General features: G+C 34.2%; 1 protein-coding gene and 1 long non-coding RNA gene across 3 annotated transcripts; one reads left to right on the top strand and one right to left on the bottom strand.

Moving 5' to 3' along the window:
- Nucleotides 1-7,602: 7,602 nt before the first annotated feature.
- Nucleotides 7,603-11,397, top strand: ECT6 (evolutionarily conserved C-terminal region 6). 2 transcript variants are annotated; one of them, XM_079005668.1, is made up of 7 exons: nt 7,603-7,942; nt 8,693-8,756; nt 8,878-9,028; nt 9,102-9,175; nt 9,257-10,159; nt 10,240-10,452; nt 10,612-11,397. In XM_079005668.1, exons 2-7 carry the CDS (start codon nt 8,709-8,711, stop codon nt 11,149-11,151), a joined length of 1,929 nt encoding a protein of 642 aa, XP_078861794.1. In that variant the 5' UTR covers nt 7,603-7,942; nt 8,693-8,708; the 3' UTR covers nt 11,152-11,397. The 2 variants fall into 2 exon arrangements, with proteins under 2 accessions (XP_078861794.1, XP_078861795.1); XM_079005669.1 differs by lacking the exon at nt 8,693-8,756.
- Nucleotides 11,398-13,400: 2,003 nt separating this feature from the next.
- LOC145059409 (uncharacterized) lies at nt 13,401-16,281 on the bottom strand. Its single transcript, XR_013686768.1, has 2 exons — nt 15,249-16,281; nt 13,401-13,974 (listed from the first exon to the last, which is right to left on the bottom strand). It is a non-coding gene; the product is annotated as an uncharacterized LOC145059409 (long non-coding RNA).
- Nucleotides 16,282-17,377: the final 1,096 nt, after the last annotated feature.

Below are 17,377 nucleotides of genomic sequence, written 5' to 3'. Positions count from 1 at the left end.
ACAACTAGAAGCTAAGATAAAAATTAAACGTCAAATTTAAAATGCCTTTTTTTTAATTTTTAAAGTCAACCTTAAAAGTCAAATTTAAAAAATCAAACTCAAAGTCAAAACTTAAGTCCCTAATCTGCCCGTGTATCAGTCAGATCCGTTTGATGGTGCGGAATCCCAATCAAACGGATGATGTCAGATCAAATAGAAGAGAATGAGAAGAAGAATAATATGAATCTTGATTGTATTGATATGAATGAATTAAGTTCCTTACACAAGATTCACCCACACAAACGTTCCTTTCTCTCTGGCCGTAAACTCATTTACGGCCCATGTGTTATCCGGTCCATATTCCAAGTATAAATAGAGGTGTTAGGGTAAGGAGTAGAGTTTGATGAACCCTAAGGAGTTTACGGCCAGAGAGAAAGGAACGTTTGCGTGGGTGAATCGTGTGTAAGGAACTTAATTCATTCATATCAATACAATCAAGATTCATATTATTCTTCTTCTCATTCTCTTATATTTGATCTGACATCATCCGTTTGATTGGGATTCCGCACCATCAAACAAATCTGACTCATACACGGGCATATTAGGGACTTACAAAAAGTTGGACCGACGTCGATCTAAGTTGAAATTTCAGGTGGGTGACATGGTACTTCTGAAGGTCTCGCCCTGGAAGGGTGTGATCCGCTTCAGGAAGAGGGGAAAACTGGGCCCCCGTTATATTGGTCCGTTCATGATCATTGCCAAGGTTGGCAAAGTGGCTTATAGGCTAGAGCTTCCAGAGGATCTTAGCCGGATCCACAACATGTTCCATGTTTCGCAGTTGCGAAAGTGCATCATGGACCAGGAGGCATTAGTATCGTTGGATGATATTGTAACGCCCGTAGATCCGAGCTAGTCAATTTAGAGGCAATAAGTGTCGAAAACGACTTTTCGGCAAAATATTATTTATAATAAATAGTCTTAACCAAGTTGTAGAATATATCTCAATGTTTCCGTACATATAAAGAACGCCGAAATCCGAGTTATAACGAAGAAGTTATGACCCGTCGAAGTTTTACGACAAAACCGACACAGCACCGGGAGACGTAAATAGTGAATTTACGATAGAGTGAGATTTAGCCTTAGTGATCTAAACGAAAGTCGTAGAATATGTTAAACCGAGCAAATCCATAAAAAGAACGTCCAAATCTGACTTCATATGGAGAAGTTATGATATTTCTAAGATTCGGCTTAGCAGTGTACAACCCGAAACTCGAATTTTAGTTCGAGCAGTTTTTGGCTTACGCGACCTAAATGAGAGTTGAAGATCTCATTAATAGGAACTCAACGGTAAAAAGATGGACGGAAACGAAGTTCGTATGACGGAGTTACGAATTCTTCGCGGTCATTTAATAGTCTAAACGCCTCCTACTGTTAAATTTGAGATCGGTTGAGAATTAGCCAACGGAGTCTAAACGAAAGTTGTAGATCTTGATTTTACCTACGCGTGGATATAAAGAACGTCGAAAACAAAGCTCGTATGCGAGAGTTATGATTTTTCTAAGTTTGAAGGCTGATACGCGATAGGGGGTGACGTGACACCACCAGAATTGGACACGTGGCACCACCAGAAGGTTGCCACATGCACCAACTCGGCGAGTAGGTCCCCCTACTCGGCGAGTCCATCAGATATTTTCACTATAAATAGAGGTGTCGGAGTCGGACATTCACTTTTCTTCACACCTCCCAAACTCACTTTCTCTCTCTAGTTTCTCTCTCTAGCCTCCCAAGCCCCCCCCCCCCCCCCCCTAAAGCCTAGGTAAACCCCCTAGCACCCGAAGGAAGCCCCGAGGCTCCCGAAATCCCGAGAAAAGAGCCTTTCGGCTCGGGAACGCTGCTCCAGCGAAGCCCGGTTTTCGAGAAAACCCGCTGTAAGTGAGCTATGCCTACCCTATCTTTAGTATAGCTTATGTTTTAATATAGTAACGTTATTAGGAACTTATAATGAGTATTTGGGCTATTATTATGAGTTATATTGAGTGTCATTTAACGCTTATATAATAATAATAGCTAGACTATTAATTTGTCGCGGTTATCGTTAGACTAAACCCTAGTGGTATTGATATTAGGTTTTATCGAAGGAAAAATTGTTTTGAGAGTATCGAAGCGCTGTCTGAGTGCTGAGTCACCACCTTTCAGGTGAGTGCATAGTTACTTTTAGCTTACACATAGATATGAAATATTTTATATAAATTACGTGCTACGTGTGCATATTATCTGAATGCTTGCTATCTATGCTGGGTGAACGATTTTATACACGTTTTAAATGATTTAAACTGTATATGTATTTTATATCTACGAAAATGTTGGGATAAGACATGGGTAGATGTAATAGATGAAATATGAGTTGGATGATGAGTTGAGAGGTGAAATAGACCGTGAGGTGAGGGTGAGAGGTGGACGATGTGAGAAGCCTTTTTCCCAAATGATGGCCTCGTCATTCAGCAGAGTATGGATGACAACCACAAACTATTCTAGATAGTCTAGTGGAACACTAGCATGCTCGCAACATGTAGGTGTTGTGAACGATGTGTTCACCGGTGTACTCTAAAAACCCATTGACATGTATTGCGAGTGGACTCTCAAAAATGATATTGTCTATAAAACCCTGGCAGATGCGCCCCATAGAGAATGTCACAATTTTGGCAGCCGCGCCTAAGTGATAGAACTAGCAGTTATGCTTGACAGATGTGTCATTAACAATGATGGAATTCGTACCTATTCCTTAGGATACTCCTTAGGAATAAATGAACGAGGAATAGCTGATTCTTAGGGTAGATCCTTAAGAATAAAGAAGATAATGGGGATGGGTAATTGGGTTGATTGTTTAAACATAATAATTATATTATTGTGGGTTGAAAACCCTATGTACTCACCAGGTTTCCCAATCCGACCCACTCAGTTTATTTATATCACAGGTGTCGATATGAAGTGACATTACACTGAGAGATTAAAGAGATGTAGATCACTAGTGTAAATAAATGTAAGTTCCGTTTATGCTTATGTTCCTATATTAACGATGACATCCCAAATGTTTTAAAATGAATAAAATACGTTTCTTCGAAAATGTTTTGATAACGTATTTATCGTATTTTTATGGGAACAAATTCCACAACCTTTTTATGAAAAAAAGTACTCTGATTTTTATAAAGCATAAACAAAATTGGTCTTTTCTAGCCGTAAAAATGGGGATGTCATAGATATTCAGGTCGATGAGCGCCTGAATTATGTGGAGAGGCTTGTGGCCATCTTGGAGAGGAAGAAGAAGATTTTACGGAACAAGGAAATACCTTTGGTGAAGGTGTAGTGGGAACATCGGAAGGGATCTGAGTGGACATGGGAGCCGGAGGCGGAGATGCGCGAGCACTACCCGACATTGTTTATTTCAGAGGACTTCGAGGGCGAAGTCTAGTTCAAGCAGGGGAGAATTGTAACGCCCTGATTCTCAGGTATTGGTTTAAATAAGAATTTCTTAGGTTTTAAGCATTACACGACGAGTTGGTTGCTCTACTCGTCGAGTACCAGCGGGGTGGGATCGCGTGTTTGGTGACCTACTCGTCGAGTCCATGAAGGGACTTGAAGAGTAGGAGTTGGCAGTTGAAACCCTAAATCCTGGGGTTTTGCACCCTATTTAAGGAAGCATAAGCCTCCTTTGGCCTCTTTGCAGTCCATTGAGAGCTCTGAAAACCCTAATTCGTGTGGTGCTTCATTCTTGTGTGTTTAAAGCTTTGGAGAGGGGATCTTTTAGGAAGAAGAGCTTGGAGGACAAAAGGCTAGGGGCAAGGTGGTGTGGGAAATTAGAAGTCTACCTCAGATAGCATCATATGGAGGTATCAAGTCGTTACCTTTACCTCATCTTTCTTCTAGACCTCTTTTGGTTGAGATCTAGGGCTTTTATGGATCTTTGAGTTGATAAGGTGGGCTGTGGACTAGATCTGAAGTTGTAACTTCAGATTTGGACCCTTCTTATGTCCTAGAGTCATAAAGTTTCTGGTTTAGACGTGAATGAAACATCCCTTGGGTAGGAAACCCCATTTCGGGTTTGGATTGGACATTTGGAGCCTTTATAGCTATGCATGCACGTAAAGTTTGCAACTTTACGTGAAAAGCATGCCTTAGAAGCTTGGATCTGTAGTTTGGAGCCGCTGCATGGCTTAAATGAGTTTGTATGGCAAAAAGGACTGAAGGGACTCGGCGAGTCGCATGGTTGACTCGGCGAGTCATATGAAGATGAGAATGAACTCGACGAGTTGGAAGAACAACTCGGCGAGTCCGTTGGAGATTGCCATAGACTCGACGAGTTGTATGAACAACTTGATGGGTTTTGAGCATTCTAACACCCCTAAGTGTACATGCAACCCTAGAAAACCTTGGATCCATGTTTGTCTAAAATACATGCAAAATATGATTTCCAAGGTTCATAAACCTATCTAGCATACATGGGGAACTTTTATTCTAAAAGTTGGACCATGCCGGGTCGGTTCAAGTACATAACAAAATTTATAATATATATATATATATATATATATATATATATATATATATATATATATAAACATTAAAAGAAATTACCTGGGAACCGGGTGTTACACTTTGGATATAGTCAAGACGACTTTGTTCAATGCATGTATAAGCATCCACCAAATATTGTCGCGACGCGCATGGATATGATAACTGTAATACATATTTATTGCTTTCGACCCCGTTTCATTCGACAACTCCAGGCGTAGGGGCCAACCATCTTCTCCAAACGGAAACAATAATGGATATTGTAAGGCCATATAAATGGGGTGAAGTTTACTAACCCACTGTGGGGGCTAAGATATCGAATACACAACAATATCATATTTACTGGTGACAGAGTCATCACCACAAACAATGCAACCTAGTGTCCCTGGCAATGGAGCATCATATCTATGATCAAAACGTTGTTGAAAATACACACATCATATGACTCCAACTGACCTGCAACAACAATTTCTTTCGTTGTCTTGAAAGTACGCACATATGCATTATGAATTGTCAACTCCTCCATCAGGGTTGCAACGATATGTTGGTCTAAAGGTGCCTTTAACGGATCATGAAAAACATTTAACATGTTTGAGAAATCATGATCAGTATCAACAATGTACAGCTGCAAAAATGGTGGACCGTTATCATCTGGGGACATACTAAACCTATCTAATGCGATATTTGACCAAAAACCTTAAAAACATTCGGACCGGGGCCCTTGTTAATATCCTCATCGACAACAACACCAAGAGACGTCATTGCAAACATGCTGTTGTAATCTCTTATGTTTTGAAGGAAATTAGCATTAGCATACAAATCACGAAACATAGGTGGATGATAAAGAGGATAGGGCAATACAACAGTCCATGATCTACAATAATGCATATAACATGGATGATCAGAACGGGACAATAATATCACCCGCTATGCATACCAGAAGAGCGCACAAAAAAAACTCACAAGTGAATGAGCAATCAACATAGTCATCGTAAGAAGGGAGTGAAGGAACCAAAAGAGGAGAATAAAAGGCGGAGAGATGGCGAAACTTACGCGACTTTCATCCAACAACCCCAATATAAGACCACCCAACCTGGAACACAACACATTTACAACCCTTCAACATTATCATTATACATACAATTAAGTGACAAAATCCAACACAAATACCGAGTACATGGTAAAAAATTCCCAAAAATGTGACAAAGATGAAGCTAAAAAAAAACCTAATAGACAAATTGAGCAAAACAACGATACAAAAAGCCAATACAACCTTGATCCCAAAATCGAAATACAAAATACAAAACTAAAACGAAGCACAAATAAAATTATTCAACAAAAAAAAGGAAGGAGAGACGAACTAGTTGCAAATAAAAAAAAAATAAAAGAACGTAGGCAAGGGTTACGCTAAAGAGCAAGAAGAATCCAATCAAATGGAAAATGTGGATTGGCGGTGATCGAAGCAACCCCATTGGAAGAAGATTGCGGCAAACATTAGAAGCGTACCATGAAGAGGACCTCCAAAGTTACATCCAATCAACAATCATCGGTGCGGAAGCAAGCTACTAAAATACAGGGACCAAAAAGCGACAATTATGTAAATTACGGTGGCAAATCTGTGAAACAATATTACAATATTTAAGCTACTAAAATACAAGGACAAAAAGCGACAATTACCTAAATTGTGGTGGCAAAGCTGTGAAACAATCATAGTATATAATGACAAATCTGTTAAACAGTCATAGCAAACTGACCATAAGATCATGTACGTTAATATTTAATAGTATATATAATTAAAGATTTACAAATACATATTGCCTTAACCCCCAAGAAAAGGGTAGGTGCATGACTTTTCGTTTTCTGCTCCTATTTTGTCTTAACATATTTAATACAGTATATGTTTATTTTTTTATTATTTTTTTATCAGTTAATAATAAAAGATTTATAAGACTGGAGCCCCAACGGGTGGAGAGACAGAGGACGAGATAGAGAAAGAAGAGAGAGATAGAGAGATAGAGGAAGAGAGAGAGAGCATGGGAACGCTCCCAATTTCTACAGCAGTCTTAAACTGCACTTCCAAAAACCGTATAGAGGGGGTGGTGTTTCAATGTCACATCAGCTGAAACCGCAGTTGAACCGCACCCCACACCCTCCAGCATAATGTTTCACTTTCAATCGTCGATAATCATATTTGAAAAATTGAAACTTAAACTTTACTTTTAATAGGGTAAAGGGTAAATTATAAAATAAACTATCATTTTTTATTAAATATTTTAAATATGAAAAAACAAACAAATATTATATCAAATTAAAATATAATATTTTTGACTGATAAATGTAAATAAATATTTGGTCAAATAATAGCCATTAACATGGGGAAATAAGTAGGTCTTTCTAGAAAGCAGATTTTGCTGAAAATTATTTCATTTTTTGAAAAAATGATAGCCTTCAATAGTTTGACAATATTCCATGATTTGTATTTATTAAATAAATAATACTATTTTTATTTATTTATTTATTTTTGTATTTTTCTCACTTAGAAATTGCATTGGATAGGACTTAGGAGGAGTCTACAAGTACACTTCCACCACCTCCCCGTGTTATCCGTTTCTCTATAGAAACAAGTACACTTCAATCAACCCCTATTTATTTATTTATATGTATTTATTATTTATATATATAAATCATTTGAATCTTGACTTAATATCAATATTCCAACTTTTTTTTTTCTTTTATTACAGTTTAAGTTATTTAAAGTTTAAAGTTAAAGATGCGATTATTTTTTGTATGGATATACACAATAATAATTTTGGCTTAGCATAGTAAATTTTAATCATAGTTTAAGTTATTAACTGTTAATTCCGAAAATGGTAAGTGAGTGTAGTGAGTTTAATACGTGGTATTTATTTAAGTATTGATTCAAGTTTCAAACCAATAATAGATAGATAAAAAGAAATAGAGAAAATGGGAAAGATATAACGACGTCGTAAAAGGGATACTTTGGTTGGTTTGTAATACTCCCCACCACAAATAAGTAAAGGCCTCCGTTCCAGCGAATCAATCCCTTGTCTCTCGTCTCTCTTATCATTTCCCCCCTTCTCCCTCTCTCTCTCTCTCTCTCTCTCTCTCTCTCTCTTCGCTCTTCATCAAACATTCATTTTCGTTTTAATTTTCTCTTCTTCCCACCCTTTTCAACTCCTTCTCTCTCTCTACAATTCTCCCTCTCTCTCTATCTCTATATGTCTTAGGGTTAGGGTTTTCTGAAATTTTATTTACAAAATTATGCAGCAAAGGAACATCATCAACTCTATCGGCAAGCTATGCAATTTTGCCCTAATCCAACTATCTGCTTCGTCCATGGCTTAAATTAGCTTCGTTTTTTTCTTTTCCCCTTCAGGTATAATCCTCTTCTTCTATTAACCAAACACGCGCGCACTGTGATTGATTTAATTCCTTTTGCTTAAGTATTCCCTTTGTGTTTTGACATGTTTTGTTGATTCTTAATCATGTTTGCTTTCTCTTTTCCTTTTGATTTTTATACATGATAATTTAGGGCTTGTTTTTTTTTTTCTTACTAATTTGCGAGTTTCGTGTATCCGAATGATTTTTAGGGCTATGTTCTGGTAATCTAAAACCAAGGGAATCTGTAATTTGTAGAGTGTGTTTTTGTGGTCCATTGAAAGTTGTGATTCTGGGGATGTAGGGTTTTTTACATTGTTTATTTGATTTTTAGAATTTCTGCTGTTATTGTCAACTTTAGCACGACTTAGCATGTGAAGTATGAGTTAACTGAGCATTGTAGGCTTTGTATAATGTTTGTTCGATTCCTTCTCTTGTTTAGCTTATTTGTATTTACCGAGTTTGAAGCTTGTATAAGATTTTAGAACTCTGTCTGGGCCCTTGAATGTTGGAAATGGTTTGTGTTTGTGTTTTCTTCCACCCTTGGTATTTATTTCTATGATTTGATGAAAAGAAGATTAGGTTAGATTCCTTCTTTCTGCATTCGTGCCTTGCTATAGAACTTCATTCATGACTTGTATATCAGAATAAAATTCTTCTGGAAAGCCTTAGCTAATTTATGGATGACTAAGAATCGTGCATGTAAAAAAGAGAATGTGTTTGAGCTGTACTACGTATGTTTCTACAGTGGTAGCAGTCTTGGAATGGATGTGTATAATGTTCCTGAACATGGAAATGCAGATGCTTACCTGGTAATAAAACAACTGAGAAAGAATGTTAAAACATAAACTTAAAAAAACCAATAATATTGAACATACATATATGTATAGTAACAACTTGGAGTTGTTTCTAATGTTTTTGTTTTCCTCCCAGATTCAAGGCACTACTGACCCAAATTCACAATTAACAAACTGTGTTCTTGAACCACTTGAAGCTGCTATGTATAACGAAGGCACTCCAGAGTTTGTGGTTGATCAGGGCATGTATTATCCCTCTGCTACCAATTACGGCTATATTTGTACAGGTAACTTTTTAATTTATTTATTTATTTTCACTTTCTGCATAAAGTTAATAAGTACCTGACTATGTTTTAACAGGATTGGAATCGCCAGGTGATTGGGATGACCACCATAGAGTTTTTGGTGTGGATGGTCAAAATATTCAGTTCATAGTAAGCATAGAAAGTGTTTGGTTTTGTTATTGTTAATGAGTTAATCTTTGATCACTCATAATGTATGTGTGTTTTGTTCAGGGCACACAAACAGAAAGTATGCCTTATGTGTATTATACTACACCTAGCTATGGATATGCAGAGTCTCCATATAACCCTTACAATCCTTACATCCCTGGTGCTATGATAGGAATAGGATCTGATGGCTCCTATGTAGGGGCACAACAGTACTACATACCTTATGAAAATGGTGCCTCTTCACCAGCTTATTATCCCATGCTTGTTCCAGACACTTTGACAACAACAGATCAATACATGGATATGCCCACATCTAATTGGGCCGATCCATCGTCAGCAAATCCAACATACACCCAAAATCCAACAAACCATGCAAATTCTTTTGGAAAAGTTTCAGAAGGGTATAAAAGTAATGATAACAAATTACCTGCTGCAAACAATGGTAATGGTGGTGTGACTGTGACTTCCAGCAGTGGGAAAACTACATCGAATCATAACAACGGGCTGAAAGTTAGTGTTCCTTCTGGTAACAACAACTTGCCTAATTTAAGTGGTAATGGGCGGGTGGTGGTGGATAAGGTTCGGTCAAAGTCAAGTTTTGGTAAGACGACAAATGATGTCAGTGGAAATGGTAATAATCCGAATGGTTTGGGTGAACAGAACCGTGGTCCTAGATCAAACAGTCGGTTGACTGTTAAAGCCTACTCAACTAGAGCTGGGAATAGTGATGCGCAAGGAAACATTGTAATCTCCATGGACAATTACAACAAGGATGATTTCCCTGTGGAGTATGTGAATGCAAAGTTCTTTGTTATAAAATCATACAGCGAGGATGATGTTCATAAGAGTATCAAGTATAATGTATGGTCCTCTACACCTAATGGAAACAAGAAACTCAACACTGCTTATGAAGAAGCCCAGAAAATATCAGCAGCAGGGGACTGTCCTGTCTTTCTGTTTTTCTCTGTAAGTTTTAGAAAGAAATTGAAAGAAATAAATTATTATGGTGTGATTGATGATTTGGATGAAAATGAAATTGATAACAGGTGAATGCAAGCGGGCAGTTTTGTGGGGTTGCTGAGATGAGTGGGCATGTGGATTTCCATAAAGATATGGATTTTTGGCAACAAGACAAATGGAGTGGGAGTTTTCCAGTGAAGTGGCATATAATTAAAGATGTACCAAATCCCCACTTCCGTCACATCATATTAGAAAACAATGAGCACAAACCAGTAACAAACAGCCGCGATACACAAGAGGTTGGTGTTTTCTCTGCTTTTATTTATCATAATAACATCATCAACAATCTGTTTGGTTTAATTTAACATTCCACCAAATCCAAATGTTGCAGACAGATTGGATGAAGTTATTGGGGAATGGGAATTGAATTTAATTTTAAGGTTGTTGATTTGGTGCAGATAAAGTATAAAAAAGGAATAGAAATGCTGAAAGTATTCAAGAACTATACATGGAAGACATCTTTACTTGATGATTTCATGTACTATGAGAACCGACAGAAGATATTACAGGAAGAGAAAGCCAGATTACTAATCAAAAGCTATGGCACTCCAGTATTTGTCCCTGTTCTTCAACCTCCCCGCAAGCTTACTAACAATAATAATAATAATAATTCAAATAATTTCTATGATTTGGCCTCCACAACCACAACTACAACTCATGATATAATAAAAAATACTTCAGCTTCAACTAATCATCAAGATAGACAACAAGTGGTTGTTGAAGATAAAGATGATGTTTTACATTTTCAATCCCTCTCTATAAACCAAAAAGAAGAAGATGGTGATGGTGGTGTTTTGACAGTGGGGTCAATGCCGGTCAAAGTCAACGGGTATGGTCAAAGTTCTGGTTTTTTGACAGTGGGAACCATCCCGCTTGATCCTAAAGCTTTGATGAAGGTAAAAGAAGGCGAAGCTGGTGATTCCAAAAAGAAAGGCTAAAAATTGTCATGTCATATTTGTATAATTTTCAATGCTATGGTATGGTATGGTATGGTATTTTGGGTAGGTAATAGGGAAAAGTTGATTGTTATTTTGGGGTTAAGTTGTGTTTTGGTTTTTGGGAATGGTGTGGGTTGGGTTGGGTTGGGTTGGGTGATACTAATCTGAAAAATACAAGTGTAAACCTTTTGCATTTTTTCTTCTCTTGCATTGTTATCGGATTTAAAGGTATACAGACTTTTTTTATGTTTATTTTTCAAATATAATCTTTATAATGGAACATAACTAAGTAAGTAATACTCTGTTTATTATTATCCTTGGTACAAAGATCGACTACTTCTTACATGTCACCAAATACACGGTCCTAGACATGATTACTTTCATAAGAAAAGAAATGCCTCTGATATAAATAACATTATGTAATATGTAACTTTTTTAAGCAGGAAATATCCATAATGCATTGAACTTTATAATTTTTTACAATCCGTACAACTTTATAATTTTTTTCCTACGATGTATTGAACTTTACAAAGTTCAAAAGAATGTTATAAAATGTAATTTATAGTAAATATTTAAGAATTAAAAATTCTTTTTTTTTTTCCATTGAAGAGTTCAATGACCATTGAACTTCAAATCCATTGAATGCCAATGTGGCATCTCATAATGGTAGAGTTTCATCATTGAATGATAGATAGGTTTGCCACCTCATTCAACTCAACTTGTCAAATGTCCTATATCAAGTCTTGAAGCCTTCTTTTTGTTCCGCTGTTATAACTTAGAGTTAATGTCAATTCTGATCCGCCAACTATTAGTTTTCATCTAATCATTTTTTTGTGCATTTTCCTGCACAAAGCATCCATATCTTCATTCGTCCACAAATCTGGTACCATACATCCACACATGTCGACTTCTCTGTCTATGTGTTTCTTTTGTTTTTAGATTAGGGTTTCTTCATAGAAGCAACAATTGTTGGTGGTGGAGTGGTGGACCCAAAAAGAGAGAAACAGAAGAATGTGCACCCGTTGTTGTGTCTATATAATCAATATGCATTTTGAAAACAAAATAGAATGAGATTCAATGAGAGAGGGAGTTCGATCGAGAGATAAAAAAAAAGAAAGAAACAACGTTGAATCCATAAGAGCTCAATCAATAGACACAAGAAGGAAACATTGTAAATCGAGTTGCGTTTTTTTTGTGATTTAACTTGGGGTTAACACCCGTATTTATGTGCCTGTTCTTTAGAAACTATAAACGATCTATTTTTTTTTTTTATTTTTTATTTTTTTTATTTTTATTTTTTGTAGACTTGGATTCATTATGTTGATCTGGATTCACATTTAGCTTTTGATATTGGTTTATTGATTTATTCACGTACTAGTTTATAACCTGTGGGAATCACTGGTTATAAAATTAATTAAATTTTCACAATAAAAATTTACAATTATTAATCAATTATTTTAAATAAATTATTAATTAAGAGATATATCAAAATTTTAAAGTTATTATAACTTCAAATTTAACATATAATTAGAAAATAAATTTGAATTTTGAAATGAGTTGCCTAATATATCTACATGACACATGAAATAATATTAATGAAGAGTTGTATTGGAGTGACACTTGACAAAAAAAATTAAAACTATTCATTTATTAGAATAGATAATAGATTCTCATATGGCTGATTCATTTTTGCAATTTGAAATGGTGGTGGGAGGTGGATGGTGTTGTTCACCAAGAACAAAAACTTAGATCTTTTCTTGAACCTATCTTCTCATTTTCATGTAAATTATTATTCATAATAATAATTTGAAATTTTAATAAATAATAATAAATTAGAATTTTAAGAGAATAATCCATGTAGAAGTCACGTGGACCCATTATGTTGATGTTAGCATCATATCAATATGGCATGCCACATAGTGATGATAACCGGATAACTTCTTCACATCCCGAAAAAAAGAAGACTTATTTGACATATTTAGTGACCTATAATGCACAAACAAGATCAAAACGAACAATTGGTTAGTCAACAATGCCATTAACTCTATAACTAATGAAGTTACACAAGTTGTATAATACAAGTCATGTTGCGTGAATTGTGAAATAAATACCTTAGTAGTCTATTATATTTATAGCTTAGTAAAAATTACTATCTTAAACAAAATAGATTCATTTTGGATATTTTTTAAAAGTTAAACGGATGTTAATAAAATTAAGCATCAATTAATTTTAATTTAAGAGCCAACAAGTGAAGGAATATATCTTTGAGGTGCTCAAAAATAACAATATACTTTGGTAGAAGGTAATTTTACTCCATTTAGCTAAGGGGTGAGAGATCCGGTCTGTTTATGTACGAATTCATTTTCTGAACGTGCGTACATATAAAAGCTCCCTCTTGACATTTACACGACATTAGGGACTTAACGATCTCAAATCGTTCTAACCTAGCTTGCTCTTGAAACATATCCTTGAGTTGATAATTTATGATGTATGCACCCTAGTTCTCAAAGCCATTTTGGAGCTCAGAGGACATGGTTGTCAACATAAGGCAAGCAACCTTAGTCGACTCATCGTAGTGTTTATTGTAAGCAACAATTTATTCGTCAGTAAATTCTTTAGTGATTTTAGGGAGTTCACCATCGAGAACAAACTCTTTGTTCTCATACCTCAAGGTGATCCTTAAGGTGCGGATCTAATGTATGTAGTTGGTACAGTGAGTTTCTCCCTAGAAAGAACCGACAAAAGTGAGAAGTTCGAGTGAGGTGGTGGTGATGGTTGTGGAGGAGGAGGAGGAAGGTTGTTGTTGTTTTTCGGGATCGACATCTACAAAAGGGAGAGTTTAGTTAGTTTGATTTTACACTTAAAAATAACTTACCTAAAAAGAATTATTTAACAATTATATGATCCATTTTTGGATTTGTAATGTGTAAAGGGATGCCGTAAACACACCATAAAGTTATTTAGATAGACAGTAATTTTTATCAATTTCTTTCACTATTAAACTCCTATATCTTTTGAGGTTCATTGACTAGAGTCAATGACTGTGCTCATTTAATTTTTATGACAGGGATGTCGTGGATCATAGAACAAATAGTGAATCAACCATGCAAAACCGCATGATTTTCAGCTCAAGGTACGCTTAAGATTGGTGAGTTTCATATCATGTCTAACTATAATCCTCAAATTGATGTGTCGTCTAACCAAAAATGCTCCATCAAAATATTATAAAGGAACTGTATGTTTTTCATGTGTAGCATATGACTCACGTTTTAATTATATAAAACAAGATTTTATTTTAACACTTTAGTTAATACTATTTAACTTTAAACACTTATCATATAAAACCATTTCGGTAACTCCACTCTCAAAATGCAAAGAGGTGGTGAGGGTGGTAAACTATGAGCTTTTAATAACCGACTCCATTAGAAATCAGAGAGACCTCCTTAAACCTCTCTTATAGGATTAGAGGGAATGAGTCTAGTCGTAGTTTGACCGACATTGCTTTAATTAAACATGTGGGGGCATATGTTGTAAACTGTGTTATACCTATAGTAATCAAACTATCATATCATATCTAATAAGTTTAAACCTTTTAAATTTATAGCTTGTTCATTTAAATATTCAAATTTAATTATCTATAAATAATATTTAAAATTTTTTAATTAAATATTCACATTTAATCTTATTTAAATAGTATTAAATTCAAGAAGTTTATCATATCGTATTTATTTTAAATCTCTATCTAAATAACATTTAAAATTCAGTTTAATTTAAATATTCAAAATTAAATCTTTATTTAAATAATATTGTATATTAATAGGCATTATCTAAAATTCGATAATTCAACAGATTTACCGACTCAGTGCTCCGCGCCGGAGAGGGTGCGTTGCGTCTTCCGAGGTTTTAGATTTTTGATTTTTTTGTAGTACATATTACAGTAACCTAATGTCTTAGATACCACTTATGGGCTTTCTAACATTTATACATACTAGTTATGCTAATGAAAACAAGATAAAACCTTATGTGTAAATGCACCATAATAGATCTAGGTTTAGTTTATCATAGCAACTTACTTTGAAAACTGTAAAATTACTAACCTCTTGATCTTGATCTTCTTGTTGATTCCTAGATTGGGATCTCGTAACAACCACTTTGCTTGGATGAGAGAACTCAATAGTAGAAATCCATCTTTTTCTTCGCACCTAAGACACCAAAAGAGAAAATAGGAAAACCCTAGGAGGAGGAATGAATTTTTTTTGAAAATTCTATAACCCTAGGAAGGTTATAATTTTTGTCCAAAGAGAAAAGAGAGAGATCAAGGGGACGATTTCAAGAGAGTCAAGGAGTATTAGGGTTTGATCCTTAGAATCCTTTTTATAGCATATTTCTCAATCCTTAAGTCATTCAAAAACCTAAGGATAACCCTTCTCCTTTACGATTTTCATCCCCTATCATATCACTTCCTGGAGGATTCTGGAACATTTCAATTAATTAATTAATTAATATTAAACACTTTTAATTAATCAAAACTATTTAATTAATTACAATATAAATTTCAATCAATTAATTAATCATCAAATTATTCCAAAACCTAAGGATAACCCTTATCTTTTAAGAATTTCACCCCCTATCACTTCTTGGAGGATTCTAGATAATTCCAATTAATTAACAATTAATTAATTAATATTCAACACTTTTAATTAATTAAAACTATTTAATTAAATAGAAAATAATTTACAATTAATTTATTAGTTCATAATAAATTAATAAGCTTATTTTCTCCTAATTCTTTATTTCTCAAATGGGTCATGAGGACAACCCAAAATGACCATGTTATTATTGGAAATATTACCAATAGTTAATAATCTTGGTCATTCCTTTTAATAACCTTTAGCTCGTCACGAGGCCTACATAATATCCACGATCCACTTCCTTGCACTCACCTGTGGATGGAGTACAATATATCCTTAATCACATAAAAGACATTTTATTCCCCTTTTTCACATATAACTTGATAGGAATTTTACATCATTTATTACATAATTCAATAAGCTTCCAACACAAATACGCTTTAAAATTATGGAAACTAGGGACTTACGCTTTAAAAAAAATAAAAAATAAAAAGTTGAAAAAAATAAAATATAATACGAAAAGAAATATGAAAAAACCTTAAAAAAACTCTAATATACTCTATATATACACTAAAAAATAGAAAACAAAAGGTAAAAAGGTTTAAAAAAATTGTTGAAAAATAAAGTTAAAAAATGAAAATAAGTAATATATATATATATATATATATATATATATATATATATATATATATATATATATATATATATATATATATATATATATATATATATAAAGAAAATAAAAAAATGTACATATATTTTTAAAAAAACGAAAATAAATAAAGTATACAAAAAACGAAAAATAAAGTTAAAAAACCATGTGGTGTAATTTTTTTCAAACTTCAGGGACTAAATTTGAACTTTTTAGGATTGATTTTGCAAAAAAAATTAACCAACTTAACCATGAAACTCGTTAAGTGGGCTAGAGTGATAATTCTGCTAGAAAGTTGCGGCCACAATAATAATAAAAAAAGATGAGGGCTTTTTCCAATTACGCGTTAAAAATTTAGAGTTTATATAATATTAACCCTTAAATTAGTTTGCTATGTACCCACTAAATCCACATATGCTCACCTGACTATTTAGAAACCGTTTTTTAATCACTTTTGACCACTTCTGGCTGTGTTGCGCAGAACATGCACAACACTTGATATTTTACAGTTGTTTGTTTTTTAAAAGACTTTTGATTTAGAAACTATTACGTGTGTACTGCATTGCATAGCACTGGACCCTCATCTTCAAACCACTTCCCACCTTACCTTAAGATATATTATTCAACACAATTTTTTTTTAAATTTTCAACATGTTTATTATTTTAATAATATTAGTAAATGTATTATAAACAATTAATGTATACTTTACATAATTTCAAAACTGTTTGGTAAATTTCATATCGATAAACAATTCATGTATAATCAAATATTAATAAATTATAAAGTTAATCAGTAAAATTACCAAATCTATTGAAGCTAACCAAAGAAATAACCATCATCTTGGAAAAGTTAACAAAATAAACATGTTCACTAAATTAACAAATTTATTTATTGTTATTTAGCAATTATTATGTTTAATTATTTTATATAAATGTCTTTACA

This window comes from Lactuca serriola, chromosome 6 (genome assembly GCF_051521515.1).
Source record: "Lactuca serriola cultivar US96UC23 chromosome 6, Lser_US96UC23_V15, whole genome shotgun sequence".
NCBI classification, from domain to species: domain Eukaryota; kingdom Viridiplantae; phylum Streptophyta; class Magnoliopsida; order Asterales; family Asteraceae; genus Lactuca; species Lactuca serriola.
The sequence above is the reverse complement of the archived record's forward strand: the minus strand, read 5'-3'. Positions and strand labels throughout refer to the sequence as shown.